The following is a 21,790-nucleotide window of genomic DNA, read 5'->3' as shown; positions in this document are numbered from 1 at the left end:
TGTCCAGCTTCCTGGTGTTCAGTGGAAGTTTATTCCATTCAGTATGTCTGAAAGGCCACTTCGGGAAGCCACAAAACTTAAGAGACTTGAAGAAAGCAACAGGTTTTATTAGCATACGTATGCGACTCCCGAGCTCCAAGCTGGGCTTCAGAAGTCCCGAAACCAGGAAGTTTCAGAGATATTTTTTTTTTTTTTTTTTTTATACATATTTATACATTCTTCTGGCTATACAACTGAATTCTAGAAAAAACTTTTCACGTGTTACTTTTCTTAACAATCATTGGTGCTAAGCTCACACTAGCAGGTCATTAGCAGGTCACTTATCTAAGCCCTGCAGTCTTTCTGTTACATGTCGTTTATGCTGAGATAGCCATAAGAAGCTAGAATGCCCAAGCTAAAACACCCAAACATCCAAAACTCCATCTTTTATTTATAAAGTCTTAATTCCATATTCCTCTCAAAAAACTTTACGATCCAATCAACAACTTTTATTGGTCATTCCCTCTCTTAAAATCATAAATACCCGAAGACAATATATCTTCTCTGTCACAGCACCACAAACATGGAATTCTCTCCCACTTTATTTGAGGGAGGAGAAAAATCTTGATAAATTCAAAAGCCAACTCAAGAGTTTTCTTTTTAAAGATGCTTTCAATATTTAATTGAAATGCCAATTGCTCTTTACAATTCCCTTTCATTTTAGTCAGCTACATATTCATATATACTATTTCCTAAAATTATTTTGTTTTCCCTGTCCTTTTGTGTTTTTACCCTTATCGGTCCCTCCTTTCCTATTATAAATTGTATTTCTTCCCCCTTTATCCCCTGTCCAAATTTGTCTAGTTTTTTTTTTTTTTAATGATTTTTATATTTTTATTATATTATTGTTAATATTTTACCATGTATTTTCTGTAAATGTAAATCGCTTAGTAATTATGATAGGCGATTAATCAAATAATGAATAAACTTGAAACTTGAGTGCAGGCTAGAACATGAGATAAGTTAGGTCTGCAGCTAAACATAATTCAGCATTTTATTAAAGAGAAAACTTAGTTCAACACTTAGGAAAACCAGTCCCAGACTCCTTCATGACCAATAGCTTCTTACAGTTCATGCAGTTGCCCTATAGAATAGAAAGCAGCACCCTTCTCTCAGTATCTATGCAATGGCATAGTAAGGGGGAAGGGGGGCGGCCTGCCCTGGGCACCATCTTTCTCGGGGTGCTGGCACCCCTCTTTTCCGCCCACCCTTCCCTTTCCGCCCACCCTTCCCACTCCTCCCCCTGCCGCGTGCACTGAGAGGTTAAGACTTGCTTCCCATTTTTAAGTAGCCACAAAGAATTCTCAAAGGCTAGCAACTCAGCCATCCCTGAGAAAATACCATTCTGAATCTAAATAAAATCAATCTAGTGCATTCTTCACTCAGCATGGAGAGAATTTTCAGGAAAATTAGAATCACATTAGCATTACAGTAGGAGGTCTCATTTTTTTTCTATATTCATGTACAACTAAAGCCAAACACAAAACCTGACTTGATCCATATCTTTTGGGTGGCTTAGAAGCCAGGTGTCTTGTGTTAGCAGGCAGTCTCAAATAGAGTGCAAAGGTTTCGGCTTGTGTGAAGGAAATCTGCTCTTGTAGTGAGTGATTATAATGAGACCGTACTGTTGATTTACCAAGAAACATGGCCCTCGAATCCCAGAGATTGGATGATAGATAAGGAAAATGCAAATACACCTAAATGGATGAAATTTTACCAATCCCTCTTAATTCAGATTTCTTGTAATTTTCAAATAAGCATAGGAATATATTTCTTCTCACAAAACACTGCAAGAAAAATAGTCACTAAAAAGAAAAAAATTGACCGTTACTCCCCTTTTACAGAAAGCTCATTGGCTACCCATAAGCCATAGGATTTCTTATAAATTAGCATTATTGACACATAAAATATTAATGGACAAAACGACCGCATTCTTAGAAAGATACCTGACTCCATACACTCCAACCAGATCCTTAAGACCCGAGGAGAAATCCCTTTCAGTCCCTTTAAGATTCATTTACACTCGGAGGGACACGATCTTCTCTGTCACAACACTGCAAATGTGGAATTCATTGCCAGTTTATATCAGGGAAGAAAAATCACTGGCTCTTTAAGGATGATTTTGAGTCTTAAAATTGACATTCTTGGATTTCTTTGCACTCAACATTCTTCTGAGAGCTATTATCCCTATAAAAGAAAATTAATGGGTAACAATTCCCCATCCTAATGTTTTAACCCTACATGTTCTCTTTTTCTTTAAAACATTGTAGTTCAACCTTTCTGCTCTTTGTTTCCTGTATTGTCAGTGTCTTAAAGTGTGCTACTTTTTATTAATACCCATTTTTATACTTGTAAATCGCTTTGAAATATGATTAAATCAAATTTTCAATAAACTTGAAATTCATTGAGCTTATGTCTTGCTGAGGAAGAGTGCTCTGCTTTAGCATAAGTGACACTTAAAAGTAATGAAGATGCTCATCCAATTTACATAAAAGCTATTCATTTCCTGTTCATGTCAGTGAGTTACATCTGATTTTTGGATTAAACACTGGTTGCGTTCCAGCAAATACTTGTTTTGTCTTTCCTGCCTTTTTTAAAAAAAATCTTTTAACAAGTAGCTAAATTTAGCATCTTACTCTAACACCTTTGCAACTGCATTGTCTGTGAGGCAGGATGTGAGGGTGGGGAGATTTCTACAATCAACCTACTGAGAGATCTTGTAAATCCCCTGGAAATAACCATATCCCCAAATGTTGTTTTTGTGGCCAAAAAAGCACAATTTTGTCTGGAGTACAGGTAGGAAAGCAAAAGGCGATTATACAGATACAGAAAGGGCTGACAGGCTGAATATACAGTCTACAAGCAGTGTAGAAATACGAAGGGTCGCTAAAAAGTTCTCAGGCTAACGTCAAAGTTGGGGCAGTCTCTATTGATAGGGTTACCAAACATCCAGATTTCCCTGGACATGTTCTTCTTTTCTGGGCAGCTTTTCAAAACCCGGCACTTTGTCTGGGTTTTGAAAAGTTTCCTCGAAATCGCATTGGGCAGGAGGACATGCGCGGATGCCACGCAATGATGTCATAGGAATGCATGGATGCCCACTGAGAGCAGGGGCAGGGCTAGGGCAGGATTGGGAATGGAACTAGGACATAACGTGGTAGGGATGGGTGGAACTGGGCAGACCTGGGGGTGGGTCTAGGGGTCCATATTTTACTCTTAGTCCAATAATTTTCCACTTTTTTTGTTCCATATTTTTCCGATGGAATGAAAAAAGTGGAAAATCATTGGACTGAGGCTGGGATTCTAGAGAGCACCGATATCGGCAGTCGCCTAAAAAGCGTCCGCTGATCGTGTGTCAATCACATGACGGTTCCCTGTAGAGAATCGTGCCTTCATGAAAGATAGGTGCCAGACATGTAGACCAGAGGTTTTCTGGGCCTACGTTTCCTTCGCCTATTTTTGTCTTAAATCACATCTCTGTAAGTGCTTTAGGCCACCTAATGTGGCATTCAGTGGCTTAAAGTGCCTACAAAGGCAGAATTCTGGCACCGATTTGTAGGCACCTTGAAACTCAGTTAAAAATGTCATTTGAAAGGCGTTTGGGCACCTAAAAAATCAGTACCAGTTAGAGAATCTGGGCCTAAGTGTATAGCCTTCGATGGCGACTGCTCCAACTTTGTTGATTGGACTGAACTTTTTAGTGGCCCCTCGTAGTTCATATAAATATTACCAAAGATCTTTCAATGCCTTGAACCGCAAGGTAATGGCGGAATAGAAATCACTAAAGTAATGTAATGTAATATTACATTTTATATTGTACCATGCTTAGAACCAGTCATGAAAAACAATCTACTTAAATACCGTGTTTCCCCGAAAATAAGCCCTAACATGATTTTTAAAGATGCTCCTAATATAAGCCCTACCCCCAAAATAAGCCCTAGTTAGGATTGACCCCTGAAGCCCCTTCCAAATGCCCCCGACACTCCCTAACTCCATTCCTGACACTAGTGCTGCCTGATTTGCCAAAAAAATTGGACTCGTCAATTCAGCGACCTCCAAATTTGGTAAATAAGAGACGGCGGGAATTTCATTTATTAAAAAATGCTAAAGTTCTACGTCTTCGTGCCTTCCTTTTAAGCCTGCTCTTTATTACCTACTTTTTAGTATGGAATTGTAGATATCACAGGGGCCTTTTCAAATTTATCATCACTTTTATCTTCCGTATTAGTGATGTAGGTATGTTTATGATAATCTTTTAATCACAATAGGATAGATAATATGACGCTGCTTATCATTATAATTAATGGTATGCTGATTATGACACATTTTGTTTATAGAGAGGCAGCTTACGTTCATTATCCCCCGAGGAAGACCCGGTGAGGGTTGAAACGCCCAATAAAGGAAAGGGCGTCAGGAGTTGTTCACAATATCAATGTTGACGGTGGCAGGATCCACCTAATGCCAAAGCTAAGTGTTGCCTTTCCTTTAGAACTAGAACTTGAATATGATTAATTATATCTATAAGATCTCTTAGGAAGATGAATTTCATAGGTTTTATATGCTTTCTTATATTTATTAAGTTTTAATGGAAGATGAATTTAGGGTATTAAAATGAATTAAAAGATTAAAATTTAAAAATGAATCGATAAATTACAATAATTTACATAGTATATATTTGCATAAGGTCTATTGATAATAAAGTTTAATTAGTAATCAATTAGTCTGGTAGGAAGTGGTGGACATAGATGATTATAACGAAATACAAGACAGGAACTTGGAATGGTATATATCAGGGGTGTCCAACCTTTTGGCTTCCCTGGGCCGCATTGCCCGAAAAAAATGTTTCTGGGGCCGCACAAACGCGCAAATGCTGTAGCAAGACAGAGGAAGGAGCCGGCAAGACGGTAAACACCCAGGGGCAGCAGAGGAAAACACTGCATCGCCCTCGACTGGGGCCGCACAAAATCACTGGGCCGCAGGTTGGACACCCCCTGGTATATATCATAAGAGGTTCCAAAGACTGGCGTCTGTATAATTGATAATATGTCCACCACTACTTCACTTTAATACTCAATAAGGAAATTAGTGATATTGTCTTCAAAATAGATGTACAGTGGTACCTCGGTTTACGAGTGCACCGGTTTGCGAGTGTTTTGCAAGACGAGCAAAACATTCGCAAAATCGGCGCCTCGGAAACTGAGTGCGCTTCGATTTGCGAGCGCCCCCCCTGAGAACCGGCACCCTCCCCCCGCGATCCAGCACCCCCCGCCGCCATTGGGCCCCCCCAGCCACCATCGGGCACCCCCCCCGCCGCGACCTGAGGTCCCCCCAACCCACCCGAACCCTCTTACTTTGCTGTAGCCTCCACAGCGGCACCGGCACCAGCATGTCCTGTGCTTGGTGCCGGTGCCTGAAGATCTGCTTCCTGTGCTAGGCCTTGAGCATGTGCTCAAGGCCTGAGAGTTCATGTCGAACGTGAACTCTCACGTCGAATGTGAACTCTCACGTCGAACGTGAACTCTCAAGGCCCAGCACAGGAAGCAGATCTTCAGGCACCGGCACCACCCACAGAACATGCTGGTGCCAGTGCCGCTGCGAAGGCTACAGCAAAGTAAGAAGAGGGTTCGGGTGGGTTGGGGGGACCTCAGGTCGCTGCGGAGGGGTGCCCGATGGCGGCGGGGGGTGCGGATCGCGGGGGGAGGGTGCCGATTCGCGGGGGGGGCCTTCGGGGGGAGCAATGCCGGTTCTCGGGGGAGGGGGGGGAGCAACGCTGCTGGCCTCGGGGTGGGGGGGGAACCTATCAAAGCGAGTTTCCATTATTTCCTATGGGGAAACTAGCTTTGATAAACGAGCATTTTGGATTACGAGCATGCTCCTGGAACGGATTATGCTCGTAATCCAAGGTACCACTGTATTAACATATAACATATCATGAATTTATTTATTCAGATACAGTTTATTAGTTGCTACAATGGCTAAAATTAGTATAAAACTTCATTAAAATATATTGTTCATTGAATCATACATTGGTTCCCCCCCCCCCCCTTTTTTTGCTATAAATCTTCATTACCTAAGTAGCAGCCTTCCTGTTTGATGTTTGCAAACTAGATGGCTCAAGTTGGAGTAGTCATAGTATTCTTTGCTTTTCCTCAGCACCGATGCCTGTCTGTTGAATGCATTAAGCTTTGGCACTGTTTTTATATACCTGGGGGAAGGAGTTGTTTGCAAGCACTGTTAAAGCAGTGACTCTTTAAGGATGTGGTTATGGGTTTGACTTTGGTGAGAAGGTTGTATGTCACCGCCTGCTTTACTGATGGAGAGATAAGTGTTGTCTGAGCAGCACCTACGCTGCCTCTGAATCTCCATCCCCGCCTCACTCCCCTGACCCTGTCAGAGAGATCAGCTGCCTCCACTCGCCTTTCTGTGAACTCATGTGTCGCGCGAAGGGCCCCAGCACAGCTGGACATCGTTCCTCAAAATGAGCAATTCCATCATCATGGAGCAACAGATGATCAAGAAGTCCCAACAGAAGCGACGGACCTCGCCCGCGAACTTCAAAGTTCGCCTATTCGTCCTGACCAAAACCAGCTTGAGCTACTTTGAGCATCGCCATGGGGTACGTAAGACATTTCTCGTGAAGTCTTTTGTCACTGACGTGCAAAATGACTGCTGCATCTCCAAGGATGCGATTCCTTTATCTGTAAACGGAAATGAAATCCTCCTATATTGTCCTTGGTCATAACGTTTTCAGATCCCAAATGAGGTTGAATGACAGGGCTTTATGCCCCTCCCCCAATTGCAGTCTAAAGAGGGGTCTGTGCTTGGTCCACAGATGAGTTTCCATTTGGTCTTAACTGAAAGGCACCGAAGCATCAAGGGAATGCACTTTCTTTTCATGCAGATAATAGATCAGATATCTAGATACCCATGTGGGATCCCTACGAGGGTCAAGATAAAGGAATTGGGTCATTAGGGCATAGACAGGGGGTGGGTAAGCAGAGTGGGTAGACTTGATGGGCTGTAGCCCTTTTCTGCCGTCATCTTCTATGTTTGTTTCTATGTTTAGGTGGGCTGTATACTGATTAGTCAATTAGAATGAAATGTACTTTTCTCAGCTTGTTTGGAGTTCTGTCATTCCAGTAGGTGTTTTTATGCTTTTTTCTTTTTTTTTTTTTTGCCTGTTGCTCACTCTGCAGTTTTCAAGGAAATTTGCTCCAAGAGATTCCCTCCCCTCCTTTATTCTCTTTCTTATTAATTTTATGTAAACCACTTTGACATTATTTGAATTGTGCTACGCCAAGTCTGTTAATAAACAATAATGTTAATTTCTATAGAAGGGATTTTAGATGTAAGAACAGAATATTTCAGTTAAACCATTATTATGAGTGTAACCTAGTGGTTTAGAGCTATAGCCTCAGCACCCTGAGGCTCTGGGTTCAAAACCCCATGCTGCTCCCTGTGACGCTGGGCAAGTCACTTAATCCTCCACTGCCCCAGGTACATTAGATAGATTGGGAGTAGGGAAAATGCTTGAAGTATCTGTATTTAAACTACTTTGAGTGTGATTGCATAACCACAAAAGGTGGTATATACAAGTTCCAATCGCTTTCCCCATTATAAACTGGCTAGATTAATGAGACAATTGATGGAATATTTCTACGGTATTCTTCATGCTGTTATATAACTAACCTACTGAGTTAGAAAAAAATTAAAGGTGATTATGATTAGAGAATGACAAGGACAGAGGGAAACCATCCCCATGTCATTCTTTAAGGAGAGAGGGAAGAGAATGGATACAACCACTGACCCTCAAGCCTTGCATTGAAGAATGCTGGCGTAGAAGGACTGAGGTTGACATAGACACTAAAGAATGACAACCTCTGGTATCCAGAGCAGATATTGTGATGTCATAATGCCTCATTCTACCAATGCCTAAGAGCCAATCACATCAGTGATGTCACAATGGCTTCATCATCCTATACTTGGTTCAAATAAGAATCAGAGTCTGAATGGGCTCAGCCACAGATCCTCAAGCCTTGCATTGAAGAATGCTGGCGTAGAAGGACTGAGGTTGACATAGACACTAAAGAATGACAACCTCTGGTATCCAGAGCAGATATTGTGATGTCATAATGCCTCATTCTACCAATGCCTAAGAGCCAATCACATCAGTGATGTCACAATGGCTTCATCATCCTATACTTGGTTCAAATAAGAATCAGAGTCTGAATGGGCTCAGCCACAGATCCTCAAGCCTTGCATTGAAGAATGCTGGCGTAGAAGGACTGAGGTTGAGATAAACACTATAGAATTACATGGGGACAAGGACAAATTTTGTCACCGTGTCATTTTCTAATTATGATAAATGTTCCCATTCCCAATGTCTCTTCTTCTGTCTCCTGTTTTTTTTATATTGTATTATTATGGCTAGTAACTTTGAAGAAAATTTTGCGGACCTAGTTTGTCTCTCGTTTTTATGATGGTGCGTTTCAAGAAAATGTCATGCTTGGTGTTGTCCAAAATTTCCTTCCTGAATATTGGATAAATTAGCTATTGTATGCAGCAAAAGATATTGTAATTCTTGATGATTAAACCTCCATAGAGGGCTGTCATGAGACCGTGTTTCTTAGCCTAGATCTTCTTACGCACAGGGACGCACTGAGGTTTGCTCTCATTCATTTATGGAGAAGACTTGTGAATATCGAATCTGCAGAGTTAATCACTGGCTTTTCATTCAGCAAGATTTATTAGAGCTCATGCCGCTTCATTCTTCCCAGCACAGTCCAGCCAAGTCGTTCTTATGCTTTAAATTAGAGAATGACACAGTGACAAAATTCATCACCGTTCCCGTCCCCGCGGATAACCGCGGGAAATAATCCCATGTCATTTTCTAGTGTCTATTTCAACCTCGGTCCTTCTACACCAGCATTCTTCAGAGCAAAGCTTGCGGGTCAGTGGTTGTGGCCATTCATACTCTGATTCTTATGTGAGCCAAGGATAATGAAGCCATTGTGACATCACTGATGTGATTGGCTCTTAGGCACTGGTGGAATGAGGCATTATGACATCACAATATCTGCTCTGGATACCAGAGACTGTCATTCTGTAGTGTCTGTTTCAACCTCAGTCCTTCTACACCAGCATTCTTCAAAGCAAAGCTTGCGGGTCAGTGGTTGTGGCCATTCATACTCTGATTCTTCTCTCTCTCCTTAAAGAATGACATGAAGATGGTTTCCCGCAGCTATCCGTGGGGACGGGAACGGTGATGAATTTTGTCACCGTGTCATTCTCTACTTTAAATCACAGTAACCTCTCTCAAAAACACAAATTTGGGGGGATAGTTAAGATCCCTGTAGTAAATATGTGGAAATGAAGTAGAAAATGTACTGACAATGGATTGCAATAGTAAGTGGGATAAGCATCCATAATAAATGTTAGACCTGTTCCGGTAAACTTTCCACTGCGCAAATCATCGTTAAGCCACGATTTGAAAAGCTAGCAGTTGGCAGGGTGGGTGGCATCTACTGTGCTCTGTTATCATGAAAACAAAACAAAAAAAACAATCCTGCAGTCAAATATCTTTCTGTTGTTCAAGATTTTATGGTTCACTGCGCTTCACAAATCAACTGTCCAGGCGCATGCCATTATTTGAGAGTTTTTAAAAAAATTATGGAAGCTTATTTTCAAAGGAAAACCCTGCATGAGATTTCCCTTTAAAAAAAAAAAAAAAAATGCTGGTAGCCATGGGTAGGTACTTAAGCCTAACTAAGAAAAACCTCCAGTCTCAAGGAGATAATTATTGAGGACTTGAGATTGTCCGATTTGAATTTTGTTCTTTTTATGTTAATAATTTACTTATTATTTTGTGATCAATCTGACAATCTTTCTGTACAAAATGTTTGATTTTGTTAAAATTTTTAAAATGATAAATAAAGAATTAAAAAAAAAAAAAAAAAAAAAAAAAAAAAGAAAAACCTCCAGAGACTCCAACGGATTCAGAATGCCGCGGCCAAGCTCATCTTCGCTAAAAGTAAATTTGACCATGTCTCCCCGCTCCTGGCCAAGCTCCACTGGCTTCCGATAATCGCCAGGGTCCACTATAAATGCGCCTGTTTAACTTTCAGAATCCTATATGGTATCCTCCCTCCCTTTATCCCTCTTTCTTGGAATTCCTCAAACCCTAATACCACCAGATCCTCCCACAAATTAAAACTATTCTTCCCCTCGCTAAAAGGCATTTCCCACACAGGAAAGCTAGGGACCTCCCTCCACTTCAAAATCACTGAGCTCTGGAACAACCTTACCTCCCCTCTTCGGAACTTGAGCTCTCTCCAAGTTTTCCGCAAACATCTGAAAACCTGGCTTTTCTCAAAAAATGTAAGTCTCCCTCCAACTTAGGAATCAAGGAAACTCTTATATCTTGGCATCCCAAGTCCTCTAAATTTTCTTCACACTTCTACCTAGGGGAGAGTGTGGCGCAGTGGTTAAAGCTGCAGCCTCAGCACCCTGAGGTTGTGGGTTCAAACCCACGCTGCTCCTTGTGACCCTGGGCAAGTCACTTAATCCCCCCATTGCCCCAGGTACGTTAGATAGATTGTGAGCCCACCGGGACATACAGGGAAAACTGCTTGAGTACCTGAATAAATCCATGTAAACCGTTCTGAGCTCCCCCGGGAGAACGGTATAGAAAACTTTATTTTTTTTTACCTCTAACCCTCTGTTGTAGTTCCTTCCTATTTCTCCTACTGTAAACCGCGTCGAGCTCTACGAACGTGGAGATGATGCGGTATACAAACCTAAGGATTAGATTAGATTAGATTATAGTATTTCCAACGTGAAATCCCCACCCCAAGCGTGCTGTTAACCCCACCCCAGCCCTACGTCTTTTTGCTGTTAGGTAAAGGTTCCCATGCTAACTGCAGAGAGGGAAGGACAATTTTCAGTGGGGAGTTTATTTTGAAAATACCTACTTTGAAAATGTCTTTCCCTATGGACTACTGGTTACTTTCACGATGTCTCAGTGCCCTTTTAGAGAGCTGCAAATTGTTTTGTGCTCTTGTCTTGGGGCACAGGCATATCGCTAAAATCAGACCCTTCCTTTCTGAGTGCACTGCTAAGACCCTCATCACCTCTCGCCTGGCCTTCCACTAAACCATCTCTCCCCTTCAGTCTGTTCAGAACTCTGCTACTATGCCCACATTACCCCTCCCTTCAAGACACTTCATTGGCTCCCTATCCATTTCCGCAAACAGTTCAAACTCCTCTTAATGACCAAGTGTATTCGCTCCACAGCTCCTCGGTCTATCTCCTCTCTCTTCTCTCCCCACCTGCCACCCGGGCACTCCACTCTCAGGTAAGTCTCTCTTATCTGTACCCTTCTCCTCTACGGCCAACTCCAGACTCCGTCCCTTCCACTTTGCTGCACTGTATGCCTGGGACAAACTGTCTGATTCGGTAGGCCAAGCTCCATCAGAGGCAGCATTCAAATCCAGACTCAAAGCCCCCTTTCTTTGAAGCCCCCTTTCAATTCCAAACTCCAACCCACCTGCTAAGCACAATACCTGTCTTCTCATTTCCTCTGTAGTTCCCCCACCTGAGCACCGATGCACTTTCTTGTCCAGTTTGTCCGTCTTGACTAGATTGTAAGCTCTTTTGAGCAGGGACTCTTTCTTTTGTGTTTTGCTGTTCAGCGCTTCGTATGTCTAGTAACGCTATAGAAATTAGTAGTAGTAGCATGGAACATTGCTACTCTTTGGGGGTTCCTAGTAACAGCAGCATTCCAGAATCTCAAAGAACTATAACATTCCGGAATCTTCACTCGCTACATCAGGCTCCGTCTCTGGCAGTCGTCAAATCCAGACTCAAAGCCACCTTTCAATTCCAAACTCCAACCCACCTGCTAAGCACAATACTTGTCTTCTCATTCCCTCTGTAGTTCCCCCACCTGAGCACTGTGTCTAGATGCACCTTCTTGTCCAGTTTTGTCTGTCTTGACTAGATTGTAAGCTCTTTTGAGCAGGGACTGTCTCTTCTATGTTTTGATGTAAAGCGCTGCGTATGTCTAGCGCTATGGAAATGATTAGTAGTAGTAGTAGTAGTTCCGTATATACTCTAATATAAGCTGATCCAAATATAAGTCGAGACCCCCATTTCCCCTCCCAAAAGGAAGGAAAAAAAAAAAAAAAAAAAAAAAAGGTTGACTCGAATATAAGTCGGGCTCTACACCCAGCTCCCTTTCTGCCAGGCACTGCATCCAGCACCCTTCCCTCCCTCCCCTGTCAGGCATTTCACCCAGCCCCCTTCCTTCCCTCTCTCCCTCCCTCCCCTGTCAGGCTCTGCACCCAGCATCCTTCCTTCCCTCCCTCCCTCCTTCCCCTGTCAGGCATTACATTACATCAGGGACTTCTATTCCGCCTATACCTTGCAGTTCAAGGCGGATTACAAAAGATATAAACTGGACATTTCCAGTGAAGTTACAACAGGTTTTTTTTTTTGTTTGTTTGTGTTTTTTTGGTTACAAGGGAAGAGAGGTAGCTGGATTAATTCCGGAAGAACTTGCAAATTGGATATTAAATTGACTGTATGTTACTGTGTGATACAACTCAGCTCCCTTCCTTCCTTCCCCCATCAGACTCTGCACCCTTCCTCCCTCCCAGGCTCTGCACCCTGCTGCCCTCCCTGTCCTAGCCTCACACCTCTACTGCCGATCACGGTGGAGGTGGAGGTGCAGCGGGCAAGAGCGAACTTTCTAACTTCCTGCCCCGCTGTTAACTGGCTGCCGTGAGTGTCTTCAGCCGCTGAGAAGCACAAGCAGGCGCGTGATTTGGCCATTCAGCGTGGCTCTCTGCTCTAAAAATGGCTAGTGCAGTTTAATAGAAGAGGGGGCAAATGTCTACTAGAGCTGGCCCACCGGTATGTCAATGTATACTATCTTCATGATGTGTGTCAGTTGTTTTTAGACTTTTCACTTTTATTTATTATTTTTAATTGGGTTTTAATTCATCATGTGACCATCTATTTTCTTTAGCGTTTTTTTTTTGTGCCACTTTTTTTGCTAATGGGGGCTCTAAAAAAAAATATATATATATATGTGTGTGTGTATATATATATATATATATATATATATATATTTCTATATATCTATATACACACACATACATACAGTGGTACCTTGGAATCCAAACTTTTTTTTGTAGTAAATTTTGCCCCAGAATCCGAACTCTGCTTTGGAATCCGAACGCCCTGCACATTGTATGTGTGTGTTTCTGTCCCAGAATCTGAATGCTGTTTTAGAATATTTAATATTTTACCTTAAAATCCAGTGTATTTACTGTTAAAATTTGAGTTTGTGGGACCCAGGAACAGATTAATCCAGTTTCTATTATTTTCAATGGGAAAAATTTGCATGCAACTTGAACGCTTTGGAACTCGAACAGGGTTCTGGAACGGATTAAGTTCAGATTCCAAGGCATCACTGTATATATATAAAGAAAGGTTTTCAAGGAACTCTTGAACCTATCTAATATAGATTTTTCTCTAAGATAGACTGGAAGTGAGTTCCATAACTATGTAAGCCACAATGATTCCCAGTTGACATTTGCGGGGGTATAAAAACCAATATGGTATAGAATGGTATGGTGCTACTTAGTACCTTCATCGCATGCCCCCTAGTCCTAGTATTTTTGGAGAAAGTAAACAAGCTATTCACATCTACCCTTTCCATTCCACTCAGTATTTTATAGATTATAAATGGAAAATAAACTAATTACTTTTGCTTTGGAAAATCTAGTTATATATATGCTACTAAGAAAAAAATGAGAGATTTTGGGGAGGGCACAGATGTACTGTATATGATATATCAAAGATCTGTGTTTTTATCCACAGAAAAAGAAAAATCTCAAAGGCTCTATCGAACTGTCTCGAATCAAGTGCGTTGAAATTGTGAAAAGTGAGCTCAGCATTCCATGCAGCTACAAATACCCATTCCAGGTAGGTGACAGTCCGAACCCAGGCACCAGAAAACGCCCAAGATAAAGACTATAATCCCACTGTTCACACGGGGATAAATGCAAGAAAGTGCATCAAAAATTTGGACGCTCCTAGGAATTCTGTAAGCACAATAGACGCTGTTCTATAACTTAGGCACACAGTTTTGGACGCCAAGGACAAAATTGCGCATTTAAGTTTATAGAACCTGGGAGATGGAAGGTATTGCTATAAAGCAGTGCATCGCAAACTGTGTGCCACGAGACGCCCGAGGAGGAGAGGTGCCAGTGCTGGCTGACTGCTTACAGGACATGCCTCTCGCGGTGAAAATCATACAATATAAATCAGTGTTTTTCAATCTTTTTACACCTATGGACCGGCAGAAATAAAAGAATTATTCTGTGGACCGGCATTGGTCCGTGGACCGGCGGTTGAAGAACATTGGGCTAAGTCATGGGCCAGACTCCGCCCATCTCTACCCAATCTCCACCCCAGACCCCGCCCCCATAATAGTACTAATTGTACCTTGCACGTCCCGTGCCTCATCTGGAACCTTCCCATCAGTGATGTCACAATGGCTTCATTATCCTTGGCTCACATAAGAATCAGAGTATGAATGGGCCCAGCTTTGCTTTGAAGAATGCTGGTGTAGAAGGACTGAGGTTGAAATAGACACTAGAAAATGACATGGGATTATTTCCCGCGGTTATCCGCAGGGACGGTGATGAATTTTGCCACCGTGTCATTCTCTAGCAAATATATGCCAGTATTCTGGCCATTTATGTGCATTTCATGGTTCCTAAATTTTGGTGCCCACTTTATAGAATTACGCCCTAAATGGAGGAGGGGGAGCAGTAATTTTAGCATGGTCTGATACTACAAAATCATACATATATAGTGGATGTATCCCACTGATTTATTTTTAGAAAGAGAAAATACGGTAAATATTGAACTGCTACAACAATATTCTGTTAGATTATACAATCAAATGACAGAGCAGGAAAGCAGAACCTGTGCGTTTAATAGGAATTTCTTGCTAAACGAGAAACGTGGGCATGCCGCTTGTGCGAGCAACATATTTCCTTGCACTGGTTGAGATGAAGACTGCTGAGGCAAAATATATCTCCAGCAGAATCTGTTTTTTTCTGTGGTCTGTTTGCAATATAACGTTTTCCATCTGGCATCTGATTATCAGATTTATATCTAGAGATAGTCTGTAATGTCTGGATCATTTGTGTTAATGATGCAAGCTAGAAGTTCTTTAAAACAGCAAGCTTTTTACTGTGTGTGAATGAAAAATATCACTGATATAGTACATTAATGAACCGAATGACATGCAAGTTTCTCAATATGAAGGGTTACCAGATTTTCCTTCGTGAAAATCCGGACCCATGGTCACGCCCCCAGGACTGCCCAGTTCCACCTCTTTCCAGCCCCACCCCGGACGGCATCCGCGGACACGATGCAATGACATCACGTGCATGCGTGCATGCACATGACATCACCGTTTTGCACCCATGCAGGTGCGGTTGCCCCTTCCCGACGTGATTATGTCGGAAGGTTTTTCAAAACCCGGACAAAGTGTCGGGTTTTGAAAAGCCATCCGGACCCCCGGATATGTCCTCAAAAGGAGGGCATGTTTGGGGCAATCTGGACATCGGGTAACCCTATCAATATGCAACAGCTAGAAGAATGAGGAGGCCAGGAGGGTCGTTTTCAAAAGGACGTCCAAGTCTGACTTTGGACATTTCCTGCAAAATGTCCAAAGTCAGAGGCAGAGAAATGGTCATTTTCGAACGGGGCGTCCAAATAATTTTTTAAAAAAAAAATCTTCTACTTGGACGTCTTGGCTGCCAAAAACGTCTAGGCTGATAGGATGTCTAACTTTATTTGCCATTTTCGACCACAGAAACGTGCACATTAGAAACGTCCAAATAGACACTTAGATGAGGGAGGGGCCTGCATTGCAATGGACTGGCCACATAGACATCCCAATACAGCAAAGGGGCACCTTATAAAGCACTGCTGTGACTTTCACATAAAGGGTACCAGAACACAGCGTAAGAAGATGTATGACGGCCTCCTAGCGACGCAAGCAGCGAAGCTGGACCCCTCCATCTCCAACCTGTGACTTTAAATCATTTTGAAAAGAAATCAAAACTCTGCTATTCAAAAAATCTATACAGACTTCTTACCCCACCCTCGCATCCTCCCTCGCATCCTCCCTCCTCCTTGCAAATTTCCAGCTGACCTCCTACCCCTCTACTAATATCTCCTCAATGACTCTATCAATTAACCAACCCCAAATTGCATCTTCCCTACAAGTATATCTCAATTCTCCATCCTTCCTTCTATCTCTCACCAATGCCTCTACTATGTAACCGACCCTAAATTGTAACTTCCTGGAAATGTCCAGCTATCTTCTACTATAATCCGCTTAGAACTACTACAATTCTCCACCCTTCCTTCTATCTCTCACCAATGCCTCTACTATGTAACCGACCCTAAATTGTAACTTCCTGGAAATGTCCAGCTATCTTCTACTGTAATCTGCTTAGAACTACCTCAATTCTCCACCCTTCCTTCTATCTCTCACCAATGCCTCTACTATGTAACCGACCCCTAAATTGTAACTTCCTGGAAATGTCCAGCTATCTTCTACTGTAATCCGCTTAGAACTACCTCAATTCTCCACCCTTCCTTCTATCTCTCACCAATGCCTCTACTATGTAACCGACCCCTAAATTGTAACTTCCTGGAAATGTCCAGCTATCTTCTACTGTAATCCGCTTAGAACTACCTCAATTCTCCACCCTTCCTTCTATCTCTCACCAATGCCTCTACTATGTAACCGACCCCTAAATTGTAACTTCCTGGAAATGTCCAGCTATCTTCTACTGTAATCCGCTTAGAACTACCTCAATTCTCCACCCTTCCTTCTATCTCTCACCAATGCCTCTACTATGTAACCGACCCTAAATTGTAACTTCCTGGAAATGTCCAGCTATCTTCTACTATAATCCGCTTAGAACTACTACAATTCTCCACCCTTCCTTCTATCTCTCACCAATGCCTCTACTATGTAACCGACCCCTAAATTGTAACTTCCTGGAAATGTCCAGCAATCTTCTACTGTAATCCGCTTAGAACTACCTCAATTCTCCACCCTTCCTTCTATCTCTCACCAATGCCTCTACTATGTAACCGACCCCTAAATTGTAACTTCCTGGAAATGTCCAGCTATCTTCTACTGTAATCTGCTTAGAACTACCTCAATTCTCCACCCTTCCTTCTATCTCTCACCAATGCCTCTACTATGTAACCGACCCCTAAATTGTAACTTCCTGGAAATGTCCAGCTATCTTCTACTGTAATCCGCTTAGAACTACCTCAATTCTCCACCCTTCCTTCTATCTCTCACCAATGCCTCTACTATGTAACCGACCCTAAATTGTAACTTCCTGGAAATGTCCAGCTATCTTCTACTGTAATCCGCTTAGAACTACCTCAATTCTCCACCCTTCCTTCTATCTCTCACCAATGCCTCTACTATGTAACCGACCCTAAATTGTAACTTCCTGGAAATGTCCGGCTATCTTCTACTGTAATCCGCTTAGAACTGCAAGGTACTGGCGGAATAGAAGTCACTAATGTAATGTAATATCCATCTCGCCATAGTTAGATGCCATCGACTCATGTTCGAGTCCTAACAACAATCTAATTTTGACAGACAGGGACATCTCATAAGAACATAAGCAATGCCTCTGCTGGGTCAGACCTGAGGTCCATCATGCCCAGCAGTCCGCTCACGCGGCGGCCCAACAGGTCCAGGACCTGTGCAGTAATCCTCTATTTATACCCCTCTATCCCCTTTTCCAGCAGGAAATTGTCCAATCCTTTCTTAAACCCCTGTACTGTACTCTGCCCTATTACTCCCTCTGGAAGCGCATTCCAGGTGTCCACCACTCGTTGGGTAAAGAAGAACTTCCTAGCATTCGTTTTAAATCTGTCCCCTTTCAACTTTTCCAAGTGTCCTCTTGTTCTTTTATTTTTCGAAAGTTTGAAGAATCTGTCCTTCTCTACTCTCTCTATGCCCTTCATGATCTTATAAGTCTCTATCATATCCCCTCTAAGTCTCCTCTTCTCCAGGGAAAAGAGACCCAGTTTCTCCAATCTCTCAGCGTATGAGAGGTTTTCCATCCCTTTTATCAAGCGTGTCGCTCTCCTCTGAACCCTCTCGAGTAACGCCATATCCTTCCTAAGGTACGGAGACCAATATTGGACGCAGTATTCCAGATGCGGGCGCACCATCGCCCGATACAATGGCAAGATAACTTCTTTTGTCCTTGTTGTAATACCCTTCTTGATTATGCCTAGCATTCTATTTGCTTTCTTAGCGGCTGTTGCGCACTGTGCCGTCGGCTTCATTGTCATGTCCACCATTACCCCCAAGTCCCTTTCTTGGTTGCTCTCAGGGTCAGATGTAATATTGTTTGCTAAACCATTCCCTAACTTTCGAACTAGTACACTAAGACATAAATTTTGAGTGCAGTGGAGTCTAACTCTGAAATGTGAAAGGAATATGAGAAGATTGTGTTGGGAATGACCCAGAACAGATATGTATTAATCTCCTATTCTTTGTCTCCCGTTAGGTCCTTCATGATAACTACCTGCTCTATGTTTTTGCCCCAGATAGATACAGTCGGCAGAGATGGGTTCTAGCACTGAAGGAAGGTGAGTAACGGCAGCGCCCTTCTTTATCTAATTATCCTTAGGGATATATAAATGTCTTGAAAATGGGTTTATAAACCAGTTTATCAGAACTCCGAGTTACAGAATGGCAAGCGAACAAATTTGTCCCTGTCCCTGCCCCATTCCTGTAATCTCTGCCTTAACCGCACAAGCCTCGGACACTTATGATTTTATTTATTTATTTATTTTTTAACTTTAATTTTTATTGAATTTAACATACTTCACAAGTATAACTACTTGGTTTAGAAATACAGAATCAGGTTCCAAAAGAAAAACATCATTAAACATTACAATATTTAAAATAAATATATATATATGAAACTTAACTCTTCCTTAGACCTCAATTAGGAGGAAGAAAAAAGAAAAGATATTATAGGGAGTAATGTTACAATAATACAAAGAAAAAGGTAAAGACTTAAACGCTACAACCCAGCATTTCCTTTAAGCTACGTTCCCTCCGCTAGATAAACCTTTGAGATCTAAAAAGGAACGTAGATGATCTGGTGTAAAGTACACATATTTCAGACCCCTAAACTTAATAACACATTTGCATGGATAAGCTAGCAAAAAAGTAGCACCTAGCTTCCATGTCTCTTCTCTCATGCCCAAAAACATTTTTTGTCTTTCCTGGGTTATTCTAGTTACATCATGGTATAACCATAAGCGTTGACCACAAAAAAGTGATCCAGACTTTTTAAAGAAGAACCTCATAACTGCATTAAGATCTTGTTCAAAGATAAAGTTAACAATTAAAGTTCCTCTTTCTTTAACTTCCATAGATGATTCCTCTAATATTGCCGTAAGATTTTGCAAGTCTTTATCAGAGACCAAGTTCTCACCCTTGGGTATATCAGGATTTTTTTTTGAAATAGGTAAAAAGTATACTTTATTTACACTTATGATTTTAAAGTGTTTGAGGCTTGTGCAGATGAGGACAGAGCTTGCAGGGATGGGGCAGGGACAAGAAAAGAACTCACGGGGCCGGGAAAATGAGTTCCTGCGGGGACTGGGAAAAATTTGTCCCCGTGTCATTCTGTACTCAGAAGCCAATTCATAAGCATAGTTCTTGGGGTGTTTTTTTTTTTAATGGGTCCATTTTGGTATAATGTACTGCAGAACCACTCAAAATCTACCACACATCATCAGAGCGGCTCTTCCCAAAAGTTTGTAGCTATTGCAGCCTAAAGCACCTGGTATTCCCCCACCCAGGTACTAACCAGGCCTGATCCTACTTAGCTTCTAACAGCAAGAGAAGGCCTACCCGGAGCCGACAGGCCATAGGCTGTGAACATGAACAAATTCCTATAGGTAAAAATATGCCAGTCATTGCTGTGGAGAATATCAACAAGGGAACGACGCCATTTAAAATTAGTTTGTTTATAGCCTCACTCAGATCAGAGATGTATGATAATGCTATATCAGCCTGCATTGTAAAGGTTAGGCCACAGCCCTCCCTCCCCTCCCCCCTCCTGTTGTGCTCAGCTGTATCCACTCATAGGTATACAGTGCTGTGCAATGAGGTATTCATTCTATAGGCCGCAGCATGCTTCCTTTGCTACTTACTTGCACTGTGGTGAGGTATTTGCTTCGGTTAAGCTTTTCTCAGTTGCAGCATCCTCGGTGAAACAAGTAGATGTGGATCACTTGTTTGCTCTTTCCAAAACTACAGGGACCAAAGGGCATGCAATGAAGCTAAGCAGAAAATTCAAAATAAATCAGAGAAAATGTTCCTTCACTCAATGTGAAATTAAACTCTGGAATGTCATTGCCTGAGAATGTCACTGCCTGAGCAGGGTTTTTTTTTTAAAAAAGGTTTGGACCATGTCTTTAAAAAAAAGTCCTTAAGTCATTATTAAGCTGGACTTGGTGAAATCCACTGCTTGGGGATGAGCAGCAGCATAGAATCTGTTTTACGGCTTTGGGATCTCGCCAGGTACTTGTGACCTGGACTAGACACTGTAGGAAACAGGATTCTGGACTTGATGGATCTTCGGTCTGTCTCAATGTGCCAAGCCAAGGTTTATGTTTTTATTGTGAAATGGGTTTAATTCTTAAAGATGAAACAAGCCAACACAAAGAATTTTAGCCTTCAAATATAGAGCAAAGCATATCCACTAAATGCCATTTACACACTCAGAACATTAGACAGTGCTGTTTTATTTGGGGCAAGAAGCAGGTAGGAAGGTTTTTAAGGATTTTATAGTCTGCGTTTATGGTAATGACCGCCTTCTCCAGCATAAAAACCCCCACCTAAAGTCAGGCAGAAATAGTGCACTTAAGTTATAGGATACTTAAACTAAACTAAACTAAACCTTAAGTTTAAACTAAACTAAACTAAACTAAGCCTTAAGTTTATATACCACATCATCTCCACAGAAGTGGAGCTCAACACAGTTTACAGGAATTAATAAAGAAAGGAACTCCAATGGAAAGAAGAAGGGCTTGGTAAAAAGGAAGGAAAGAGGGGACTTAGTATAATGGAGAGGGAGAGGGTAGTTACATTTTGGAGAAAAGCCAAGTTTTCAAATGTTTTCTGAAGCGTTGGAGGGAGGTCGAACTCCGAAGATGGGCAGTAAAGCTGTTCCACAGCTCAGTGATCCTGAAGAGGAGGGATGTTCCAAGTTTTCCTGTATGGGATGTGCCTTTTAAAGAGGGGGAAGGATAGTTTGAATTTTTGAGTGGATCTGGTGGAGTTAGGATTCGAGGAGAGCCAAGATAGTGGAAAGAGGGGAGGAAGGATGACGTGAAGAGATTTGAAGGCTAGACAGGCGCATTTGTAGTGAACCCTGAGGATGACTGGGAGCCAGTGAAGCTTAGACAGAAGCGGGGAGACATGGTCGAATTTGCTTTTTTGCGAAGATTAGTTTAGCTGCGGTGTTCTGAATCCGCTGAAGTCTGAGAAGACTTTTCTTTGTTAGGCTTAGGTAGATGGAGTTGCAGTAGTCTAGCCTGGATAGAATAATGGATTGAACGAGGACAGCGAAATGTTGTTGGTGGAAGCAGGATCTGACTT

General features: G+C 42.0%; 1 protein-coding gene across 3 annotated transcripts in view; it reads left to right on the top strand.

Moving 5' to 3' along the window:
- ITK (IL2 inducible T cell kinase) overlaps positions 1 to 21,790 on the top strand; it is a 59,853-nt gene that overhangs the window by 8,116 nt on the left and 29,947 nt on the right. For 2 of the 3 annotated variants that reach the window (XM_033927769.1, XM_033927768.1), the window contains exons 2-3: positions 13,924 to 14,028; positions 18,678 to 18,759. Coding sequence is in view for 1 of the 3 variants with exons in the window: in XM_033927770.1 (XP_033783661.1) it covers positions 6,518 to 6,655; positions 13,924 to 14,028; positions 18,678 to 18,759 (325 nt within the window). In the remaining 2 variants the exon portion in view is untranslated. Of the gene's footprint in view, positions 1 to 6,517; positions 6,656 to 13,923; positions 14,029 to 18,677; positions 18,760 to 21,790 lie in introns of those variants that run through there. The other variant, XM_033927770.1, reaches the window with a different exon arrangement.

This window comes from Geotrypetes seraphini, chromosome 18, assembly GCF_902459505.1.
Source record: "Geotrypetes seraphini chromosome 18, aGeoSer1.1, whole genome shotgun sequence".
Lineage (NCBI taxonomy): Eukaryota > Metazoa > Chordata > Amphibia > Gymnophiona > Dermophiidae > Geotrypetes > Geotrypetes seraphini.
Note: the sequence above shows the minus strand (reverse complement) of the source record. Positions and strands in the feature narration are given on the sequence as shown.